The sequence below is a fragment of the Dipodomys ordii genome, unplaced genomic scaffold, assembly GCF_000151885.1.
Source record: "Dipodomys ordii isolate 6190 unplaced genomic scaffold, Dord_2.0 Scaffold43, whole genome shotgun sequence".
In the NCBI taxonomy this organism is placed as follows: Eukaryota; Metazoa; Chordata; class Mammalia; order Rodentia; family Heteromyidae; genus Dipodomys; species Dipodomys ordii.
In genome coordinates, this window is record NW_012267259.1 from 10719268 (window position 1) to 10744376 (window position 25109).

The window sequence follows — 25109 nt, forward strand, 5'->3', positions numbered from 1 at the left end:
CTTCCACCATTTTTCTAGTTAGAGATACGAGTCTTTTGAATTGGTCTGCCTGGGCAGCTTCAAACCATGATCCTCAAACCTCATCCTTCTGACTAGTTAGAATGATGAGCATGAGTCATCAGCACTCAACTCTAATTCAAGACTCTATCTCTATGAATTTGCTTATTCTAGATAGCTCACACAGTGAAATCACAACATGCCCTTCTACATCCCTACTGCGGTCAAGCCTGCTTCCTTCAGTTGTTGCTCTTCCTCTCCCCCATGGTTCTTGTCCCCAGTCCTCTAATCTAACTGTATATACACATAAAAGGATAATATTTTTAGCACCAAAACTGCCTAATTCTACATCACTCAAAGGCTCAGTTGTCTTAAAATGAAGGGATCTTCATTTTACCAAACCAGTGATTTTCAAACTTCATCTGAATCCGGATTCCCTATTTGCCCCTAGAAAAGTGATTCACCTTTCAGAGCTTAGCATCTGCATCTGAATAAAGAGAGGTTGATAATAATTTAGGGGAATAATGCTAAAAGCCATGGCATACACAACAGGCATAGGTGTGAACATATTAACACTAAGATATTAAAATCTTTTCTTAGCTGGGTGTTAGTGGCTCATACCTGTAATCCTAGCTACTGAGGAGACTGAGATCTAAGGATTGCAGTTCAAAGCCAGCTCAGACAGTTAAGTCTGTTAAACTCTTATTTTCATTAGCTACTAGAAAACCGGAAGTGGCACTGTGGCTCAAGTGGTATTGCTCTCACCTTGAGCTGAAGAGCTCGGGGACAGTGGCCCAGGCCCAGAGTTCAAGCCCAGTACACACCATACAACAGATCACAGTGACAGCCCACAGTAAGGAAGTTGATAGATCTAGAAGGAAAAAGCAATGGGAAGAGGGTAAACAAAGGAACATCTCAGACAGGACACTATGGAGCCCTTGAATACAGACACAGAGACCCTGAAATAGCTTCTAGAAGCCTTTGAGAACATTCACTTTTTCCACAGTCAAGAAGCGCACAAGCTGGTACAGTTAGTAGAACAAAATGTATGTGAGAAGCTATCCCTTTAAGACCACAATATAGTAGAGACTGAGACAAATAAGATGACCAGAAATCCTTAAGAAATCCTTATGCGTATCATAGGGGAGGGATGGCTGATCCCTCTTTCTGGGCAGCAAAGCTTCCTGATAGATGTACAACTTAAATGGATTTTGAAGATTGAGTAGGAGCTCCTCAGTCAAGGCAGACTATCTTTCTTGGTCAAATACACCCAGGAATATTTAAAATCTTTTGAAACTGCCTGAGACTGAATGTAGATGGGAGATGCTGGGGGTATAGATCGGTGGCAAAGCACTTGTCTAGCAAGAGGTCCTGGTTCTTTCCTGATTGGGAGATGACCACAACTTTCTGATGGCTGTCTAAAACTGGGCAGTGACTACAAGATAGAAAAAAAAAGTAAATGTAGTCATTCTTTTAGTCATTTATCTAACACACAGTAAATGGGTATTTCCTGTTTACCAAAGAATCTCATTAACACGTGTTATACTTTTAAATTTGGTAAAGCATTTTTCCAAGCTTTATTACTTTGCTTGCTCCCAAGAGTAACCACATGAGAGGTTCTACTGTCCCCATTTTACAGGAGAAGACAGTAAGACCGAGAGAGGAACTTCCCTATCGTTATACAGACAGCTAGCAGAAAGCCTGAACTAGAACCCGGCCATCTTATTCAGTCCAGTGTATCCTCTATACCCCATCAACTCCAGCAGCTTCCCAACTATGCTTCTCCACCAAAGGCAAGCTGGCAGAACACAAGGGCACTCAGTAGAGACATGAAAATTTTCAAAGGCAGCAGAAACCCAGCAGTGCTAGAATTTTCAGAGTTAGTAACTGGGAGGCAGTGGTCCGGCAAGTGGGAAGGAATGAAGGACTGTTACTGGTCTGATCTATAAAAGACAGAGAATCCACTTGCACACCAACACAGGGCTGTGGTACAGGGAAAGAGAATCATGGACTGCCTGACAGGATACATCTGCCCCTCTCCTGCTCCCTGGGTAAAATTTCTGCATCAGATGGGAAGGCTGTGGCAACCTGTCTCCATCATCGAGAAGACCAAAAAAAGCATTTGGTGACCTATTTAGGCTTAATTTGCTTTTAGGCTTTTCAGCCGTCTGTGGGAGCTGAGGGGTACCCTGCCCTGAAGCTCTCTGATGTACACTAATGTTATTTGGTGTCTTTGCTCTCCTGTATCCTCAACATAAGGGCCTTGTAAGCAGCCAAGGTCACATCTTCCACTTCTTGCTAAGTACATCATCTATGGGTTGCTCCAAGACTTATTTGTCCAAAAACCATTTTCCATTTAGAGTTAAAGCTGGCTGATTCAACCAATGTACTTACATGACTGGGTCTGCATTTTACTGCCGTAAAAAGAGATTAGTCTTGCTGTAATAATATTTTCCATTTGGAGAGCACTTAGGGCTCAGAGGCCTTTTCAAAAGCTATGTTGGTTTGATTCAGTGTTTTAAAAATCAGCCACTTTATCCCAGCCAGTAAAGACAAAGAATGGCCTCTGGAGCCACCTGGTAGGAAGAACAGCCTGAAAGAAGGCTGTGCTGGTAATTCATTTCCTTAATTGCCAGGAGAGAGGCTTCCAAAACCTTAGGTTCATCTGGGGAGGGACCTAAAAGAAAGAACATTCTGGGTTTTTTGTTGTTGTTTTGCTTTGGGTTTGTTTGTTCTTTAGGGTGTGTGTGTGTGTGTGTGTGTGTGTGTGTGTGTGTGTGTGTTGGTACTGGGGCTTGAACTCAGGGCCTCTCTTGCTTAGCTTTTTTTTTGCTCAAGGCTGGCACTCTGTACCTGAGCCACACTTCCACTTCTAGCTTTCTAATGGTTAATTTAATATAAGAGACTTTCAGATTTATCTGCCTGGGCTGGCTTTGAACCATGATTCTCAGATCCCAGCCTCATCAGTAGCTAGGATTACAGGTGTAAGCCACTAGCACCTGGTCCTTTGATGATTGGGTATTGGTACTTTTCTCAGAAGGACAAGTCAGCAGAAGAGCCTCTGATCTGGCTTTTCTAGGATTGTTCCTACCGGGCCTCCCACCAATGGGGACTAGCAGCTCTCATTTTGCCCTCATGAATCTAGATTAAACTCATAGAGACTTTTTAAGGACAGCTGGTGAGTCCCAGAGTCATCCTTTTGTGAACCATAAAATGATTGGCCTACCACAGAAAGAGCCCAGGACTGTGTAGAGCTTTGAGACAGGTACCCCTCCATTTCTGTCACCCTCACCCTATCTTGCACAGTCCCCCAGTTCATACTACCTTCATCCTGGGGTTTAGCAACTCTTCCCTAGTTATATTTGTCAATAGGAAAGCAAAAGCTAGGAGCCTAAAGCAGGGACACAGGTGGCACGTGCCTGTAATCCTAGCTACTCAGGGGTCTGAGTTCTGAGAATCACTCAGAGCCAGTGGGGGCAGACAAATCCATAAGAGTCTTACATCCAATGAACCAACAAAAAGCCAGAAGTGGAGGCAGATGTGGCTCAGTGATGAGAGTACCAGTCATGAGCTCAAAAAGCTAAGCAAGAGTGCAAGGCTCTAAGGTCAAGCTCTGGTACCATCACATGCACACACAAAGAAAGATGTGAGCCTAAAATGCCATGACTCACAAAAGCTTCATGATCAGGGACTGATGGGAGCTCCCGCTGATCAAACACAGCACAGAACTCCACTTCCAGAAAGCACAACACACTAACTAGAAACAATCAGAGCTTGGTATCAATGAAGATTAAAATTTAAGCATCTACAAGAGGGGGAAAAAAACACAGAGGAACTTAAGCAGATGACTCCCACAGCATGACTCTCCTGAAGGCACAGGCTCTGGTTGGAGAACTTTCCTGGATTTTTTCCTTAGCCTTCCCTCTCCCATTTTCCCCTCACTGCCCACCAGTGACTCAGCCTCACAGGCAGACAGAAACTACATACCTGGGAACCAGAAGCTGAGTCTTGGACTTGGGAAGAGCAGCACAGCAGCATTCACTGGGAATGCCATTTTCAGAGACACAGTGACTCCATGAGGTTGCTACACAGCTCAGCAGGACTCCTAACTCTGCAAGCAGAATTGGATGGACCCCTAACTCCAGAAGCAGTCTCAGACAGTCCCTTAACACTGGAGTAGTGAGTGTTCAACCAAAACCCCAACTCCTGATGGAACCGTACTGGGCCTGGCTGCCATTCTCAGAGACAGCATCTCTATGAGGTTGCTATAGGACTTGGTGGGAATTCTAATACCTGTAGCAGTGAGGGGTCTAGCCGAGCACTCCTCCCCTCCCCTCTTCTGATGGCTGCCAAAGGCAACTTTCAAGTGAACCCCAGCAGCTTGCCTGCATGCTCCCTACCTGCACAGCCCCACCACAAAGGGTAGCCAACAAAACCCCAATAAACCACTGGCATTGTTCTGTACACTGGTCCCCTAGAATCACCACCCAGCCTCTTCCTCCCCATTTTGGGACAATATTAGCCACCCATGCTGCCAACTGAGCCCCAAAGCCCACCCATGCATCCCTGCACAGGACACGCAGGACATCACCAGTCCCCCACAGTGCTTAAGTTTGCGACCAGTTGGACCCAGAAGCCCACTCATGACTCATGTGTGCGACAACACTGGCACAGCTCCCACAAAAGACCTAGTCAACTGCAGCCCATTACCACTGAATCTAACACCTAATTTTAACAGCCTCCAGAAACCCTGAACCTTAATGTCTAAAGCACAGGAAAAGATCAGAAATCTCACAAGCAAGCAAGACGACATGCCACAATCAAAAACCAACAACAACAAAAGGGAGGACTCTAGTGAAAGTAAAGAAGCAATAAAGAACAAAAGAATCAAAAATCAAAGTCTAAGCAAACAGCAGACTCACAAACAACTAGAACAGTTCAGGGCAAGGAAAAGATGAAGAATATGCAGGACATCCAAGACAACATTACCGAGGAGACAGAATCTTTACACACATCAATTAAGGAAATGAAAGACAAAATTAACAAGGAGATAGACAATAAGAACTTTAGAAAAGGACATGAGAATCCACCGCAACACAAAGCCTGGAAACATGAAAGGCTCTATCGCCCTATTACAAAGTACAGTTGGAAGTATAGGCAAGAGAAAAAATGAAAACAGAGTATCAGGATTTGAAGATAAAATAGAGGAATTAGAATAAAAAAGTCAAAGGCATGGAAAACATACTCAGAACAAAAGGAACATTCAAGAATTGGCAGATTCAGCCAAACAATCAAATCTACACATAGCTGCGATAAACAAGGGAGAGCATTTCAAAACTAAAGCTACTGAAAACCCATTTACCTCAAGAAAGAGAATCTCACCTACCTGACAGAGGCATACAGAACTCCTAGAAGACAGGATCAGATAAGAAATACTTATAGACATATGATAGAAAAAACTCTGGTCTCAAAGAGGAAACTTTATTACAATTGACAGAAGATTAGAAAATCTGTAGACTTCTCCACACAGACTCTGAATACAAAGAGAGACTGGAGTGGTATACTCTAAGCCCTGAATAACAATTGCCAACCTAAACTAATGTACCAGGTGAGGCTATAATTCACAATTGATGGAGAAACTAAAACCTCTCATGACAAACAAAAACTAAAGGATTCATGAACACTGAAACAGCAGTACAAAGAATAATCAAGGGAACCATACTATCTGAAGAAGACAATCCAAGTCTAGGAAAGACAGCATTGAATAAAAAGAGGAAATAAGCAAGCTAGCTATAGGAAAACAACAAAATGGCAGGAAACATGATATATTTCTTTATAGTCACAAACATCAATGGGCTCAATTCCTCAATCAAAAGACAGAGCAGCAGATTGGATCAAAACAACAAGATCCAACCATTTGGTTCCCCTAAGAAACACATTTCACAATCAAAGATACACATTTCACAATCAAAGATAGACACAAATTCCTAGTGAAGGGATGGAAAAAGATCTTTGGTGCCAATATATCCTGAAAGCAGATAGGTGTCGCCAATAGGTGTCTCCAGTTCTAAATCCTTTATTTGCATTTCTTGCTCTACAAATCAGGTTCCATATAATCTGAAGCAATTGCTAATTTGAGATTCTTATACAGGCTATCTGATAACATTGTTTTTGTAGAAAGTAAACAGGAAGCCAGGCTCCAGTGGATCAGAGCTATACTTCTACCTAATCAGGAGGCTGAGATTTGAAGATCACAGTTCCAATCCAGCCCAGGCAGGAAAGACCATGAGACTCTTACCTCCAATTAACCAGCAAGAAACCAGAAGTGAGATAACAGCTAGAGACTCTGTTCCAGCACAAAAGGACAGAAATAGGGAAAAATAACATGATCCAAACTGTTGTTAACAATTCAAATGAATTCTATTTAAAGTGTATATTTGGCATATCTGTCTATGTAAGTTTATACATTTCAAATTGGCCAAAGTCATGTTTTTCTCTTTTGGGTCTCTGGGAATTTAATCTATCATTTTGCAACTTGGATTATTTTATTCTTTGGCACATAGCCATGGAGTGCTTATAAGGTATGGAAGTCTGCTGGCAGTTGTTGAGGGGACCAGTGTGTCCTCCAGTCCCCCTGCTAGGGTGAGAACCAGGATGAGGAAAGGGAGCGGGTGAAAATCCCCTGAAAATGTCCATCTCAGTGCCTCACGCTAGCCCAGGCTCTGCACCCTCCATTTTGTCCCCACCACACATGCCATAACAGACTCCAACAGAATGACAGAATCGGGTGTGAGGTCTTCAAATCCGTGGACTGCAGGAAGATTTGGCATTTGTGGGTAATGAAAGTGAGAAGTCATAAATTGTGTGGATGTATACATGTACTGGTACTTGAACTAAGGGCCTCATGTGTTCCCTTGGCTTTTGTACTCCATACTGCCACTGTACCTCTTGAATGACACTTCCACTTTTGACTTTTTGCTGGTTAATTGGAGATAGGCATCTCATGGGTTCTTCTGCCTGGACTGGCTTTGAACAGTTATCCACAGATCTTAGACTCCTGAAATTACTAGGATTACAGATGTGAGCCACCAATGCTCAGCTGAGTCATGGATCTTGACATTAGTTCATTCTTTTTAACAAGCTCATCAGCTCATCAGACCTGAGCATCATTGTCAGGAAGAGGATATGACTTCATTGCAGGAAGATAGCTGAACAGGAACAGCTCATTAAAATGGGTTTGATGGGCAGGAAGGAAAAGTGAACAAAAGTAGGATCTAAGTACAGAAAATGGTGAGCTCAGCACTGAGTCCCAAACACCTGAAATATTCCAGACTGATGGTGCACCTGCAGCTTTAAGTTTCTTAATTTTCACAGCAGATGAGGTGATGTGCAGGCTTTCATTTGGGTTTAGTGCTCACAGAGTGTGGAGCTGTGGGGATGCAGTGCTCAGTGCACTGGAGGGATAGACTGTCTCTGGGGACAGACCTCAGGCATAGAGACAGTGTCTCTCTGACCATGGTACCCCATACCTGGTTCAGTCTCTTGCAGGAAGTTTCCCCCATGTCACCTTACCACCACTAACACTGCCTATCTTCAAAATTTACACATGTAGTCTGCCCTATTTTTTAAGCCAATTATTATTTTCCATTTTATATAGGCAGAAGTCATTCCAAAAACTGACAGCCAATTCCAAGTACAGGTGACTCACATCCATAATCTTCAGGAGGCTGATATCTGAGGACTGTGGTTCAAAGCCAGCCTGGGCAAAGTCTGTGAGGCTCTTATCTCCAATTAACCAGCAAAAAGCAAGAAGTGGCACTTTGGTTCAAGTGGTAGAGCACTATCCTTGAGCAATAAAGCTCAGGGGACAGCACCAGGCCCTGAGTTCAAGCCCCAGTACAGGCATACAACAGACAGACAGACAGACAGACAGACACACACACACACACACACACACATATCTCCATACAAATCAAAACTACAAATATCTTTGGTGTTAACAGACTGGAGGAACTGGCTGAAACCTCAGGTTTACTTGGAAGTAAATTTTACCTTCATGAGGGTGAGGGTCGAGTCAGAATAACATGGAATAAAATTTGGACCATTTCTGGACACAGAGCTAGGAAATGATGGTTCTGCTAAATATTAGGGCTGAGGGCTGTCATTTAAGAAGGAATGTAACCAATAGATGCCAGAGATCACGTGCTTAATGTAAATTCAAGCAGATAGAAATTTATAGATGCACAGGTTGAGTATATATGAAAGTATCACAACTATTGATTTCATCCTGTGCAATTCATATTTCCATTGAAATGATGTTCTATTTCTACTAAGAAGAAATAGATGCGTAGATTCCTTTGTTCATCTAATCCATTAAATGTGGTCCTCTGCTGCAGGGTGGGTGGGGCAGTAAGCGGGGAAAGAGCTACAACTTCTTCCTATGGTTTTCTATATTTGACATTTTAAAGTTAAAAATCAGTGATTTTTGCAGTTCACAGAGATTAGAGATGGCTTTTATGATCAAAGCTGGTGCTCTGCCACTTATGCCACAGCTCCACTTCTGCATTTTTACTGGCTAATTGGGAATAAGAATCAGCTCTGTCTTCCCAGGCTGGCTTCAAATCACAATCCTCAGCTCTCAATTTCTGAGTAGCTGGGACTCTAGACCTGAACCACAGGCACCTGGCTCAACTCAGTATTTTTCTAACTCATTGCTTTGCTCACATTGCAAGCTTGTGTTGCACAAGTACACATGGAAATGGTTGAAATCCCTACAACTTCAGGAAAAAGATAATTACTATCAGAATTGCTTTGAATTGATCATGTTACCTAATTGCTGCTCTTCTTGCTTCTTAATAGCAAATTATTGTTAATTTTCCTCATCATTACCAATTTGGTTTGTTATGAGTTGTTTTTTAACCCCACAAGATGCAGTAATGAATATTTATGAATGATAGACTATAATTTTCCAAAACTACACTCTGATATGTATGCAATGCATTCCAGAGTGAATCATCTCGACCCTTATTGCTAAACAAATGTGTACAGATATTGGCCTTGTAATCTGTCCCTGTGAGGAGCACTGGTAATGTGTGTAGTATATGATTTTACATGCAAATCTCCTACCAGGGCAAATCTCATACCATAATTGGGTTATTACATGTTTACATGACATTGTTTTCAAACGAGAAGGCAAACACAAGCTCATGGTTTTATTTTTGTACCTTTGGTTTGTTTTGAGACAAGATTTCTCTGTGTATCCCAGGCTGCCTTAAATTCACAATCCTCATACATCCATCTCTCCAGTGCCAAAATTACAGACATGCATAGCATCAGCTCTTTTAATACAGATTAAGAATTTCATGTATGTTTTTTGTCTTGTTTAGTACAATGCTGTCATGATGACTTCAACGCAAAAATGACTAGGGTAAGTCAATTTTGTGATTCAATATTTAATTTCAACATTCCAATAGCCTCCTTTCCCCAACTCTGTTCTACTAGATATTAACAGGTATTATGCAAAAATGACATTCTTCACTCAAATAAATTTGGAAGAAGTGAATGCCAGGTTAGCTTTGTACCACTGAGCTATAATCCCTGTCCTCTATGAGGTTCCTGTGTTAACTTGGGCAGGCCATGATTTCCAAGTAAGTCTCACAAACATGCACACACACACACACGTTTTTTTTTTCAAATAAACAGTGATGAAAACAAATAATCATGTACTCAGCACTGAGGCATGAAGAGAGATGGAGACAGAGCAGTGATTTTGGGGGGAGAGAGAGATGAGAGAGAGAGAGAGAAGCTGAAACTGATTACAGCTGTACCATTTTCTGGGTCAAGTAGAATTGTGTAAAAGTTTTCAGACCTATAAAAAGAAAAGCAGAGGCTCAGCCTTAATTCTAGAACTGGCTCCCAGAAACCCTATCTGCCATTTACCCAGCCTCTTCAGGATACAGTTAACATTGAAAAGGGGATTTCTTCTCCAGAAATTAACATTGGAAGTGAAAGTGTTAAGAAAAATAATGCACTTGTCTCAGAAAAATGTTCCTGGGCTTTGAATGGTGTGTGTGTGCATGTGTGTGTGCGCTCACGCCCGCGTATTGACAGTATGGCGCAGCAAATGTTAGACCTGGTGACACTCACTGTCTGCACCTACATACCTCCAATGTTAACAGCCTCCGAACCTCCCAGCCCTACATCAGAGGCAGAGAACTTGTGCTACCCAGTGTGTCACGGGAAGGGATCACCAGCACTAATGTCCCTAGGGCAAGATGAAGGCCCCCCATGGCCCCGCCTCCAGCCTCCATGAGTATACAGGTACGGTCCAGATAAGACAAAGATACCATCTCTCCCTGCCCTGGGGAGCCAATTCATAAAGGAGCCAAGAAAGGCACTTCCTGTCCTAAACAACCCGTGCCTCCTGCTCGCCGGCTTCTTTGGCGGATGGACATGCTGGAGCCTGAGCAGGTGAATCCAGTGAAGGAATTGCTGTCCACTCCCACCTCTGCTTCCAGGGAAAGGCACACTAGAATTTGTAAAATAGGTAAAAATAAATGATGCTTGACTCACTAATAATACAAAGCTTGATTTCTGCCCCTTCCCTCAGGATGTACTGACATAATCATTTCAGAGATAGGATTATCTAAAAATACATTTTCCATACAGAACCAGAGCAAGCTTACATTAGCACATACATAGATCAGAGCATTGATTACCCCTCAATTAAGATGCTAAGTGGACCTGAAATTCGCATGATCCAGTGGTTCATGCATGTTGTCAGCAAGGGTTCTCCAAACACCTTCCGTGCTACACATGAGAGCACTTATCAAAGGAGCAATTTGACCAGGGCAGGGGCTGCAATACAATTCAACAGCCCATCTGGGGCCAGAGGTACACTTGTCATTTCTGAACAGTGGAAGACAAAGATGGAGCCACAAGAAGCCAAGTGGCAAAAACAACTTTGGGCTTACTCATTCATTATGAATTCACTCTTCGGCTTTTCCAGAGTCACTTGAGAGTCACCTCTACTAAAATCCCTGGCTCAGGAATTCCTCATGGCGTTAATACCCAAGTCTACTACAATTGAGTAACTGATGGTGACAAATCTCAGGCTAACTTTTCTTTTCTTTGCCAGTTGGAGGGGGAGGGAAGAAAAACATCTGAGTCTACTTGAAATCATTTTGAATTTTAATCATAGCAAATGTGTTTTAACAGTAGTCATAAAATTAACATTACCACATATACAAAGGACAAGACACCAGTTGGCATACAAAAATACCATATATTAAAATTGAGTTCATTGGAAAAACTCAGGACTAGCTAAGACACCATCTATAACAGAGAGCAAGCAAGAATGCTTTTAAGACATTCAGATTAATAAACAGCAGCTTGATATCCCCTTTACAAAGTCAATATTTGGCAACATTTGGACAGTATTTTTTTCTACATGGACCGGCAGCTCATTTATCTGTAGGGCAATTTGGCCCTTTAAAAGCTCCTAAAAATAAATACACATAACTGTAAATGAAACATGTCAAGGACTGGAGTCAACGGCCTCTGAGCAGCATCTTGCTATTTGACCAGAGTTTGTTAGCCAGGGCGTGGGAACACACTGGTGGAACCTGAGAGGGAAGGGACCCTGGTGGCAGCTACACAGCTTCTGTTGTGAGTCTGTGGCAGCCACCGGGAACCGGCTTCCACACGATGTCAACCGTCCAGTGAGGCAAACACGAACAAGTGGGGGGATAAATAAATAGAAAGTATGCTCAATGGTAGGGAATTCAAGCCTACACAGACCCATATAGCTAGGTACCGCATTCCACTGCGAAGGAGACCGCGGGCCTTTCTACTGACTCAGCCACCATCTCTACAGAAGGTTCTGGAATTGTCTAGCATACTGATCCACTCAAGAGTTTAGAAGATGACAGGAAACAGGGGGCCTCTTTGGGATTCTTCGCATCAACTGAGTGCACTCTGTAGAGTCGTCCTCGGCATGTGTCATCCGGGCCAGAGCGGCAGATCGCGCTTCACTGAGCTCTCTCACTTGCTCCCAGCTGCTTTCTTCAGCCGGTTTCTGTCCACAATGTCCTTTTGTACCTGTTTTATTTCCCAGCTACAATCCTTATCACAGACTTTGTTTCTCTAAGTATTTTATCCTTCTCTGGGTTTGTCTACCTGTCTGTCCAGACATCCATGGCCTTTTCTCTACTTTTCCTATACAAAGTCCTCTTAACAGTTGAGTGGAATCTTAGCCAGTCCAGCCAGAACAATATAAAGCAATTGAGTACTTACTGCTTTGCGTACTATTTAGAGATATCAACAGTTCCCCTGATACATGACATTTGTCTCTCTTCTTCTTGTTCCAGCCCACACTTCCTCTCCACCATCACATCCAATCACCTACTTCTGGATTCCCAAAAGGCAAATGTCAAATTAAAAATTGACGATTCCTCTAATGGTGTAACTCTAAACAACCAACTAACAGTTTACCAAAATGGACATCAGAAAGCTGAAACATGTTTTATTGGGGCATGGTGGTGTCAAGAGGATGGAGAGCAGGGGAAATAGAGAAGGGTGGGTGAGCACATTACCCTTATATTCAATGAACACACATGAACATGAAACCTTATAACTGAAAGGCATGGGTGGGGTTGGGAAAGACGGACAACAGTGGAAGGGGTAACAGCTATCAAGAAGTGTTGTACTCATAACCTAACTTATGGAATTGCAACCTCTTTGTACAACTACTGAAATAAAACAACATTAAAAAGAGATGCATTGTACTTATAAACTGATTTGTGGAACTGAACCCCCACTGTACAAGTGCTTACAGACACTTTTATTAACCATTCCTTTGGAAAACTTTGTAGGATAACCCCAAAATAACTCACACCTCAGGGAGATGACAGGAGACTGTGCCATGCAATACTAGCCTTGCAAACTAGAGCAGCATTCTGTATGGTTAGAAATAAGATAAAAATGAACATCCCTGCAAAACAAAACAAAAAAACACACAAAATAGCATGCTGTCAGGGATCTGAGGAGGCCCCTAAGTATTTTGTACTAATTACTGATTGACCCTAGAAGTATCATAAGATTAGTATCAAAAACCTTAAGCTAGAGTAAAATCCAGCTAGTAAGATGAATGTTTTCAAGCACCACTACATCGTGAGTGAGAGAGACAGTGGGATTTCCCCAGGCAGTGAATCAAAGACTACTGGCTACAGAGAACAAAGAAATTTGTGCAGAAAAATGGGAGCCACACTGGGAGAGCTGGAGAATCATGGCATGCTACCCTGATCCCTTGAGCAGTAAGAAACTGAATGCCTCATCTGCTCATGTGCCTTGGTGACAGACACTTTCTAAATGAACACAGCAGAACCCACCTCTTCACGCACTGGCAAAATCTAAAAAGCTTACCTACAAAGTTTACTACCGAAGTCTAACATTATGTATGGAGCTCATAGCAACAGATAGGAATTCAACCTCTATATTCAACATTGTGTAATCCCTGCAAGTTAGAAAGTAGGATGGTTCTTACCACCTAGCTCATTCCTTTCCCAGCTAAATTGTGTATTTATGTGTGCATGCACAGCAGGTCAGGGAAAAAAATTAATGCTTGATTATCCACTTTCTTGGCACTGGAGTTGAAATTTGGAGCCTTCTTTGTGCTTATTTTGCAAATCCTCTACCACTTGAGCCATGCCTCTAGTTCTCTACTTAGGTTTCAAGAATGGTTTCAAGAATGTTTCCGGTTTCACAAAATTCAGCAACTGATCACTGTTGATTTGAAATTTTACTTTTAGCTTCAAAACTGTCATGAAATTTCCTTGGCTCTGGTATGGTGTAGAAACTGTTTGGGTAAGAATTACCTTGTGGGTGACATTTTGCTGGGAATGATGGAATTGTCAAGGAACAGATTCTTCATCTAGGTCAAGGATGACAAATGGCCTGATTGATCCTTTAAACAAAATGCTGCCTGGCCGGTAGCCTCATTTTTCCAAGGGAAGATACATAATACAGTGTTTTGCACATCACTCCTGTCCACTAATAACCTTGAGCTTTCAAATTTTCTTAAGTCTAATGAAAAACAGCCACTTTGACAAAAAATCTAGAGGAGCAGTTGCGTTCACTCACAAGTTCTAGAATTAAACACATACACATACATACACACACACACACACACACACACACACACAGAGAGAGAGAGAGAGATTAAAGCAAATGCCTTTGGTTTACATTACACATGGAAAATAACCAAAAGCAAATTAACCAATTCTGAGACACAAAGTTTTAAATACAAGAATGGGAACTCTTCAGATAATTATCTAGACTGGAATAAATATCAGCTTAATCGGAAGAGTCTGAGTTTTATGTGGAAATTCATCTCAAACTGAATTTCCTGCTTTCCTTTACTCAATTAAAAAAAAAACTATTCTAGTAACTTCAATACTCTTCCAGTCTTTCAATTCCATTTGTCAATGCATCCAATTGTAGAAAACAAAATGTAAAAGGTGCTTTTGTTTATGGAATTGTAACCCCTTTGTACAACTGCTTAATGATAATCTTAAAAAGTGCTTTGGTGCAAACTAGTGAAAACTAAAATAAAAAATGTCAAATCCCATTCTAAAAATAGCATCCACACTTTAGTCTGGCATCTGAAAACTGACATTCACAGATTCCTACATCAAATATAATGACAAGCTGTCAGACTTCCCAAAAATACAAAAACACTCTGAACTCTGCAAAACATGCTTGCTCTTAGATTTCACACCTTACTAATGTGGCAATGGAGTTCAGGAAAGACATTGGAAGTGAAGGGGGAGTCATAGGCTTTTTTTTTTTTTCTGAAACACTTTTTTGGACACAAGACCCTAAACACAATTTCACAACACAGGTCATGCACAGCTTGCAAGTTAAAACATTTTACAGCTACAATCTAACTATTTTTGGTCAATAAATTCACATGCAGCTTATGGTTCCAGAAAAGGGGCTTAATAAAGCCCACTTTAAGCTTTATTGCTCTTCCTTGGTCCACTCCAAAGGCAGCAGATGCATTTTTACTGTCATACTGAAGATGACGCACTTTTTAAGCCCAGAATGGAAGAGCTTTCTTTTTGCCAACTCTGTATTACTACCCCATAAACAATCTCTCTACTTCACTATTTTAGGAACATTTTGATGCCTCTGGTCACTATGGTAGTCACTAGCCACATGGGACAATCCGACTTTTAACATTTTCATCATCTCTCAAGTTTCTATCAAATAGCATCAATTTAGAAATCATACTGATCTAGAAAATCATATTGATCTAGAAAAAATCTCATTGATCTAGAAAATCCCAAGGGCTGTAACTAGCACACAGTTGACCCTCCAGTGGGCCCACTCTGTAAGTCATGCACAAGATTAAATTTATTTGTAAAGAGAATACCTTGAGCTTTCTGATAATAAAAGGTGAATAGAACTCAGAATCAATTTACCTCTTTTCATTGTAACTTTTACCACAGATAACTATACAGATATTTTCCAAAGACAATGCTTTTTTTTTTTTGGTGGCATACTTGGCTCTACTTAACGTATTTAAGCATTCACTTGTTTGTCAAGATCACTAATAAAGATGAAAATTCATGCTTCTTATGGGTTACTATTTTATACAACATTCATTGTCCTTTACACATAGGAAGGAGGACCCAACCAATGTTTAGCAATTTTTAGAACTTCAAATCACATGGTTTGAAAAGTTTCTTCAATCATCTATGCTCATCCTTAAATCAACCCTCCTTTTGCTTCCCAGAGAAGTTCCTAACCAAAATGAAAATAAACCTACAAAAACAAACAGGAAAGCAATAGTTGAATGAAAAAAGGATATATTCATCAACCCTGAAAAGAATCACTTATCAGGCAGGGATGGTGACAGATCCAGGACTAAGCAAGAGGGCATCACAATGCCCGGCCTTTAGCATTCTTTTGCTGCAGAATTACAAGTTGTCACTCTCCTTCGCGGGCCCCATGGACTCACTTCCAAACTGATGTCTGCCACCAGAGGTTGCTTTCAGCTCTAACTTTCTCTGCTTTCCACTTGTGGCCTTTCACGGATAGGCAAGTACAAATTCTGGCAGCTGCATTGTATGGAGTATATAGGTTGTTAGCATTGCAGGGAAATTCCAAAGAGGCCAGGGCAATGGATACCAGGTAACATTAAAACATTGTTAAACACATAAAAATTCTATCTGGAAGGTTTGAAGGTCTGTCTTTCACACACACACCCTAACAAGCGGGTATGCAAGTTGCTGGTACAGTTCATTTAACAATGTAAATAATTTTTCTTAAATACACACACACACACACATTCTGATTTGGGTAGGTACTATTCATTTTAAGGTCCAGAATCTACCAAAGAGCCAATTAATTTTGCACTGGTCACTGTAGCTCCAGCACCTGGCTGGTTTTAAGTGAACAGTTCTATGGACATTTGTTTTTTTACTCTACAGCTTTGGACTAAGAAACACAGGACACCGCATTACCACACACATTAGTGTCCGTGGGGGCTACATAGCCTACTGAACAAGCACAACTCTATCACAGACTATGCTAGAGGCTTGGTCACTTCACACTGTACATAAATGTATGCAGATTCCACTCATCAAATTAATTTAAATATTCCATGACTTAGAACTGTAAGGATAAAATCTATTTGAAACGCCGCATTTTCAATGCAACATTTCTATGTATTTTTTTTTCCCTCCGAGAAAAATAGAAATTAGGTCAGACATGCATTACAGCATCCTGGGAGTTTGAGAAACTGACACTAACCCAACAGTATATCGTGTTACATAATACAGGATAGTATGCGGCTAATAGTATACCTAAATTATTAATACCAAATAAATCCTAGATTATTTGTTGTATAATGCCCAATAGCTTACACAATAAAATGGCATTGTAACCTAATTTCTAGTTTGAGCTTTCAAATACATTTTCTAAAGGTTTTATGACAAATTTGAAAGATTTGAGAAATCAGAGTTCATAATTTTACATTGAATTTTCATGCCAATTAAGTGTGAGCTTTGTAGTCTAGTTATTAGTTTTTCAATTTATTCACATTAATTCCATCTGTTTAGTATGCATATACTTTTATGTTGCTTGAAGGTAACAGCTAGCATATAATAGGTAAATTAAATTGTCTCAATCTTAAAGGGATATTGTCTAGCTTTACTTTCTGAAATCCGTCACTTCTTATTTTTCTCTTCTTTCTCCCCAACGTTCCTGCCATTTTCTGGGATTCAACAGAACTTAAAATCATATTTAAGTGGAAGGCTTGCTTCCTGAAATCAATGAAGGGGACTAGAAAAGAAGTATAAAGCTCCCACCTGAATGCCCCCTCACAGGAATTTATCCTTTAACAGATCTTTCTTCATGCGCACCCATAGACCACTATACATTTTCAGTAGTTACATTTTCAATTCGTAAGGAACTGACTCATTGATGGGAACGTGAGCTGTTTACCTTGCCACTCTTCTCTATTAAAAAAAAAACAACACATTTTGAAATACAAAAGATTTTCTTGGTTATATCTCAAGAGAACATTGGAGTTCTAAAAGGTTTGACTTTCACAGGCCAACATCTTTCAAAAAGCAATCTGTCTAATTCAGATGCTCATCCATTCATAGTCTTCACAAAGCCCAAAACTGAAAGAAAAGACAAGCTCTTCTGACAGTCTCCATTTATGCCTTAGAAATACAGTACATAAAAACATACAACAAAGGTGAGTGTTGGAGGTGACAAACAAGGCCCCTCATGGGGGGCGGGGGAGGGACGCAGAGATCCAGGTGTCCACAGGGTGGCCAATGTTGCAGATGCTTAACTTATTCGCGCCTGTGAGGTCTGGCTCACAGGGTTCTTCTGAAAAGACTCAAAAGCCTGAGGTAAATCAGATTACACACACGCTACACACACACAAATACACAAATATTTACATTTTAAATTGGGAGATGGCTTGAGGAAAATCGGCATACAAGTTTCTTGTGGAATTAGACATTTCTCATTATTTCTTCTTTATTGCTCCCTTGTTTGCTTTCAGATGAATAAACAAGTAGCAAATTCTAATCGCAAGAGAAATCAAGGTACATGACAAGACACTTGTTCAAATGTTTCCTTCAAATCACCACAATCCGTTTTACTTATTTTGATTTGGGTGTCCTTCAAAATGTATAAAATGCCTTAGCAACAAAAAGAACACTGGGTTTCATGAAAATAAAATAGAAGAAAAAAGAAAAGAAAGAAAAAGGCCAAGAAGCCAGCACTGGATGTCTTTACTGAATTTCTATGTGGACTCGAGGTTTAATTCTACTCATATACACAGCATCTTCGTTTTAACCTACTGTATTTAGAGATTGTTGTATGCACGCGTATAGTTTAATGTCTAAGTAGAATATGTCTATCTCATAATGTGATCTTGAGAAATCATAAATTACAGGCCCATTTCATACATGATTATGAGGAAGCATGCAATCATCTTCAAAGCCGTCTCCATCCACGCACAGCAATTCGCCTGCCACCTCGCTCAGACCTCACCTTCCACCCTCTGCGTCTGTCCTTCGGGTGGATCAAGTAGCAACCCAGAGGCCAGCGCTTGGCACCAAACGGTCAGTAGTGTCACCCCCTCCCCCATCTCACTGGGATCCCCTCACCAACACCTGCTCCACCTCTACGTTGGCACCCACAAGAGCCTTCCCTGCCCTGGGGTTCAGCCGCAGGAGATCACAGTGAAGCGCTTGGAGATACAAGACATGTTGTGCAGTACAATGCCCAGCAGGAAGACCAAGACACAGGCCACCAGGATCACAGTGCACACGCCGGACCAGGTGGAGCTTTTCACAGCCCCCCGCCTGTCCGGCTCCTCCTCCACCGCCTCCTGTGGGGGACCACCTTGCAGAGGCTGCTGTTCGGCTGGGATGGTCACCACTGTGACAGACTTCTGCTGGCTCCCAGGCAGCAGACGGCAGCCCATGTCGCCCGGCAGTAGAGTGCGCTCCTTGGAGATGGGCAGAGGCAGCATGTAGCACCCATTGCTCGGAAGTTTGATGAAGACTGGGGTGTGCTCGGAAGTGTGTGGGATGGCGATGACGGCCAGGACCTCGGGGTCATCGGGGAGCTGTGACACGGAGAAGCCCGGGGGCAGCTTGGTGATGCCCCGGCACCAGGGACATCGCACCTCCTTCTGGCTGGTCCTCATCTGCTGGAGGCACACGGAGCAGCAGGTGTGTTTGCAATCCAGCAACTTGGGCCTGCGCCGAGGACTGTAGTAATTGAAACAGATCTGACATTCCAGCAAAGAATCCTGGGAGAGGGTCTCCATCGTGGTCCGTGAGTAGGAAGGGTGGGGCCCGCAGGAAGGAGGAGGAGGAGCTGGTGTTCAGTGGTCACCACCTTGTCCTTCCCAGGTCACCAAGGGGAATCACGGAGCTTGCAGGCCTTTGGCGTGGACGCATGCATTCATTTCTGAGGAGACAAGTGACACAAACAGAACGATTTAACTCATTCAGAGAAGGTGTGAGGTGTGTATAGTTCAAGGATTTATAGCCTAGTTCAAAAGTATTGATCTTGGGTCAAGAGCATAGAAATGAGACTGTGGGATTTCTGTAATGTTCCCAGCTTCCTGAAGGAAGCACAGCAAAATTTTCTAAAGAAATGGATTCCATCAACAGGTAGAGACAATGCCTCCTTATTTCATAGTCTGTCGTTTCTCTTTTGTGTATTGCATTGGAATCTGGCTTGTCCTAAAACACACTAGAGAAATTCTCTTTTCCCATATGTCTGTGGTATTTCCTATGAGGTCCTCTGGCTCTCTCGATCTGTTCCTACTCACCCTCCTGTAAATAATAGCTGCCAGATTCAGGCAATCTCCGAGTGCAGCAATAACCAGCCTGCTGCTATGGGCCAGGAAAGCTCCTTTCTCAAAGGTTATTAACATGACTCTGCTGGAAGAAGCCCATCTTTTTAATCCTTGCCACCAAATCATTTGAACCAAGATAATGCTTATTAAGCATTTGAACCATCTGATAATTCTCACCACCTGTTTGTAATTCTCATCACCTCATCAGAAGCAATCAGAAAAATGGAACAGCAATGTACCTTCAGGCAGTAAAGGTCAAACAAAGGCACACAAACCACAAATATTTCTCAATCAGTTCTTGTATTATTACTATTTAGGTTTGTGTCAAGAGCCATTTCAGTGCCTCACACATGCTATGCAAGTGCTCTGGATCACAGACAGGAATCAGAGGTCAAGCTGTTTTCCAGTGAAGAAATCAGTATGAGAAGAGAAAAGGAAGTCAGCCATTATCAAATTATTTCTGATTATTTCTCTCTTCTACATGAGACATCAACTAGAATTTTTCCCCTAATCCTAGAATGACTTATAGATGTCTGTTTATAGATATTTTTTATTTGGTGCCAGTCCTAGGGCTTGAAATCTAAGACTATAAGCACTGTCCTTGAACTCTTTTGCTCAAGGCTAGTACTCTACCACTTGAGCCACTACTACACTTCTGACCTTTTCTTTTTGGTGATTAATTAGATAAGAATCTTGTGTACCTTCCTGCCCAGGCTGGCTTTGAACTGAGATCCTAAGATCTCAGCCTTCTAAGTAGCTAGGATAACATGTATGAGCCACCAGAAACTGGCTTCCTTATAGAGTTTAAAGAATTTTATATCCTTAGCCCTTAAACTTCTATCATTGACATAGACGGCACTTACAGAATCTGTATGCACTCATTCTAGGCCCAGCCAGGACCACAGATCCCATAGGGAGAGAGAAATGTGCTCCATCAGGCTCAAGCCACAGACTAGGACTGTGGACCAAACCTAGTGTCTGCTTAACTTGGCGTTTATAGTTGGCAATGGGAAAACATCAAACATTAAAGGTAGAATGATTCATCTGGGGCAGGTTACAAAGACCTGTTTGCAGACTACGATAATATCAGATAAGAGGTGAAGAGTGGCTGGGGGCAGGCATATGGAGTGATAGGAAGTGTTACACTCTCTTATAAGAGTAGCTCAGACCAGGCAATGCATTGAATGAGGTCATAAGGTAGATGGAATCCAAGTTAAGTCTTGATAAGACCACAGCATCACTGAGAGAAATCGCAATCAGAGGCCACAAAGTTCTGCTTAGGCTATAGTCCATGCAGGTGTTGGGAAAAAGTTAACTTTTACAGGAAGAATCGAGAAAAGCTAGAAAATGTGGGGCTGACATTGAAAAGTCAACACTGGACATGATTAAGGTGACATCCACGGGGGGGAGAAGCAGCAGCCAGAGCCAGAAAGAAAGGAGAGGAGAGTGGCCTGCAGGGACCAGAGTGGAAAGGAGACCCATTACCTTATAGTGGCTGCTCCTGTGGGTGGTCCCTGGCAAGGCCACGACCCCTCCAAGCCTCAATATCCTGAACTCTGTAGGGTAGCCACACGTAAATGATGCAGATGAAAACTACTGGGATAGCTTGAGATTTTCAGAAACCACAATATCTAGTGGCATAAAGATTATATCAAAATATGACACTTATTCTTTAGTTCTTCTGGGTATCAACTAACACAAAGCACATACACTGCTGTTGTTTGTTATTTATTTGGAGGAAAATAATGTATCTAAAATGTTTAAAGAACCATAGATACTGGTCCCAGAAGATTGAGGCATCTGACAAAGGAGAGAAAAGGAGACACAAGCCTTGGATGATGAAACTGCTCAGCCAGGGTGCGCCTTGAGCACTCCGTGAAAGTCCTTCATCCAGCTTCCAAGATCTAGCTTGAAATCTTTGCAGGATGCTTGCCCCTGAATACAACTGACTTTGAGCCCACCAATTATTGGCTTTTCTTATGGCAAGCAGCCAGATCAATGTTGGTAACAACTCTTCAAACTGTATCTATGATAATGAATTTGTTTTCTTAAAGAGGAGAGAAGGAGAGAGAGGAAGAGAGAGGGAAAGAGAGAGAGAGAGAAAGAGAGAGAGGTCATGAAGTTTGTTGGCATTATCTTGCGCTTATCTATCCTTAGTGTTAAACTCACAGAAAATCAGGTCCTAGTATCCTAGTGAGATATGAATCTGAATATAGGAAGATTGATCATATAGGAAGGTCATATAGGAAGATTGAGTTGTGGTAACAGTAACAGTTTAAGTGCAGTAGTAAAACAATGACAGGATACTGTAAAAGAGAACTTTCCTTACCAATGGCCCCCAAGTCAACAGCTCTCAACCTTGGGGACAAAAATGTTTCATGATACCAGTATCGAAACAACGACCACCAAGTTATTGATTCACCTACTTTCCATACCATAGACCTTATCTTCTAAACACGGGCCTGGGAAGCAATGTAGCACAAGTGAGAAACACTAGAGCTGTGGCCTCTCTACTCACTAACTAGCTATGACATCAGATCAAATCACTTAACTTGTTTGAGCCTGCTGCCTCATGGTCCCAGCAGGGATGGTGGCGCTGTACGGAAGGTCAAGTGCGTTCACTCACTATTCACAACATGCAAAGTATAATTTGCCCAGGCAGAGTGTCCAGCCGTGCTTCCTGATTATCACAGAGCTGCCATTTTGACCAGAGAATGCAAGAATTCTTCCTGGCTCTGCTCCAAGCCCTGCCACACCATCTTTTTCCCCCCTCCCAACAAAATCAGCCTGCAATTTTATCCAGCCATTTGTGTCCAAAGTAATGTTCACTTAATTTTGTGTTAAGCTCCCTTAAAATGAGATTAGGCTACTCAATTTCCAACTCTATCCAAACAAATTCTAGGCCTTACAATATGAGCTGATCACAGAAGCAGAAAAGGGAAAACAGTTTCTATTTTTCAGTGTTCAACCCTAAAGCCAATTTGACAGCAACCTCTTTGATTTATACTCTGATGTGTTCTATGGTAAGCCAGCTTGTATTACATTCCAGTTTATTTTCATCATAATTAGTAATGATGATGATTAGTTAGGCAAAGAGAAGAAAATTTATGAGGTTATGGCTCTAAGCTAATGATGAATCATTCTTTCCCTCTTTCATCATCAATTCAAAAGATGCAAGTCAACTATTAAAAAGGTTGGGGGGGGAGATAAGCCCACGTAGGCTAGAAAAAAATCGCAGAGCTCCTTGTCAACTATGTTATATAAACCACATACTAGCAATTGCTTTAGGAACCTGTGCTTGGCATTGCTTCTTCCTGAGAGCAAGATGTGATACTCAAATAAAATACTCATTAAATTTTAAAATGAAAGAGTACTTTGGTAGAATGCATAAGAACAACTATATACAGAAATATATTGGACCAGTATTTAAATGTCCTTGTAATTCATCAAGAATCTAAAAAAGAAAATAAGATCACAAAATCAGAAACAGTGAATATGAAAGAATTTTTTTAAAAAAGGAATTATGGCTGATAAGATGCAACTTATTTTCAAGCAAATCTTCATAAAATACTACTTCACAAATAATGTCATTTGTACCAGTGTGGGGGGGTTGTCTGTGTGCATTACCATTCTTCAGGAACGATGGATGATTAGGGATCTGGATCTCCTTTATAATATCAACCTATTTTTACAAAATAAGATTTTTTTGACCACTATAATTTTGTGCATCTTTACCCAGTGTGGGTGTGGCAAAGTGCTTCCAGGAATTCAGTGGGTGGTAAAATGGCAAAGTCTGCAACACTGAATTGGTATAATCCCAGCTGCTTTTAAAAGTCTAGGCATATGCACCTGAGGATTTAAAAAAAGGAATGAAATAAACAACCTAGACAGGTTTACTCTACTTAGACTCTAAAAAATCCTCATGCATTCTTTGGCTACAGGATTAATTATGAAGTGGAGCTGGGGATCAGAGGCCTGGTCTTATCTGATTATATGTCTGACCTTGAATTGTTCCATTCCATGGTCTATATGAAAATCTTAACTGTAATGATTATGTTGAGAAAAACATTCAACTCATCACTGCATTCTTTTTGTTTTTCTATTAAAACAGCATGTATTTCTGATGTAGATAATGTACTTAAAATGAGACTAAACAAATATTTATCATCTCTTTTCATTTGGTGGATTAGCTGGCAAGATCACTTACACTGGACCTTAGTGAACAGTCTAATTAATTGTAAGAACAGAAATGGTTGGGTGACAGGTGTGTCACTGACTTCTCACTCTGACAGCAAAGAATAGTCTTTCTAAGGACATAACTGCCACATGCTCAGTATAGTTCACTTGGTCCAACGATTGTCATGGCTTTATGGAGCAGGGGAGTGGGTACTGGCTGCAGATCATTCTCAACTAGAATTCCATCAGCCAGCGGCACTCCAGCAGCTCCAATCTCTAGTGGAAGGCATGAAGGCATTTGCTGAAACCAAGAATCTGGAAAGTGAAACTGTCCTTGCAGTATCTGGGATGACAGAGGAAAGGGGGATGTACACAGTGCTGGAGGCCAAGTGGCAAAGAGGTAAACCAAGGTGGGGCAGAGATTATTAGTAGTTCAACACGAAGAAGGAAAACAACATACCAGCTACCACGTCAAGGTCATTCCAAGGACTCAATATATAACCAAGGGCCTGGCCACAGCTTAAGTGCTGTCACCTGCTTGTAGGAACAGTGGAGCCAAAAGCTACTGGTGTGGTGCATGTCAGTTCAGTTGCTGAGAAACCCAACTAACCCAACCGCCATGACTGCCAGTGATGGAATTCACAAGGTTTCAGTGCATTTCATTTAAGTCAAGCTAGTAAATGTAAATACATTTGACCCACCAAAGTTTGATATTTCATATGGAAAATAAAATATATTGGGATGAAATATTTTTTTAAATTAAGGACATCACATTTCAGTACTGCCTCAGTTTCCCCAGTGCTGAGGTTACTACAGAAATGGGTACCAATAAACCTGACCATCCTTAATTTTGCACCAACAGCAAACTCCAGAAAAGATGAAACCTTATTGTCCATTTGATGCCATCCTGGATATGGGTATGGATCCAATTCTCCACAGGTAAAGCATTGAGTAGCAAATTTATTGAAAGCAAAAGTCGAGTACAGATTCGCCATTGGGGGGGGACGATGTGTGGAGCCAGGAGCCCCAGGGTCTTGAG

At 41.6% G+C, this 25109-nt stretch overlaps 1 protein-coding gene across 2 annotated transcripts in view; it reads right to left on the minus strand.

Moving 5' to 3' along the window:
• Nucleotides 1–15538: 15538 nt before the first annotated feature.
• Nucleotides 15539–25109, minus strand: part of Rnf152 (ring finger protein 152) — a 63292-nt gene continuing 53721 nt past the window's right edge. The window contains exons 1-2 of one of the 2 annotated variants that reach the window (XM_013018995.1): nucleotides 21380–21445; nucleotides 15539–19500 (exon numbers count right to left, since the gene is read on the minus strand). In XM_013018995.1, coding sequence (XP_012874449.1) covers nucleotides 18746–19357 — 612 coding nt within the window. In that variant the 5' untranslated portion in view covers nucleotides 19358–19500; nucleotides 21380–21445 and the 3' untranslated portion in view covers nucleotides 15539–18745. Of the gene's footprint in view, nucleotides 19501–21379; nucleotides 21446–25109 lie in introns of those variants that run through there. The other variant, XM_013018994.1, reaches the window with a different exon arrangement.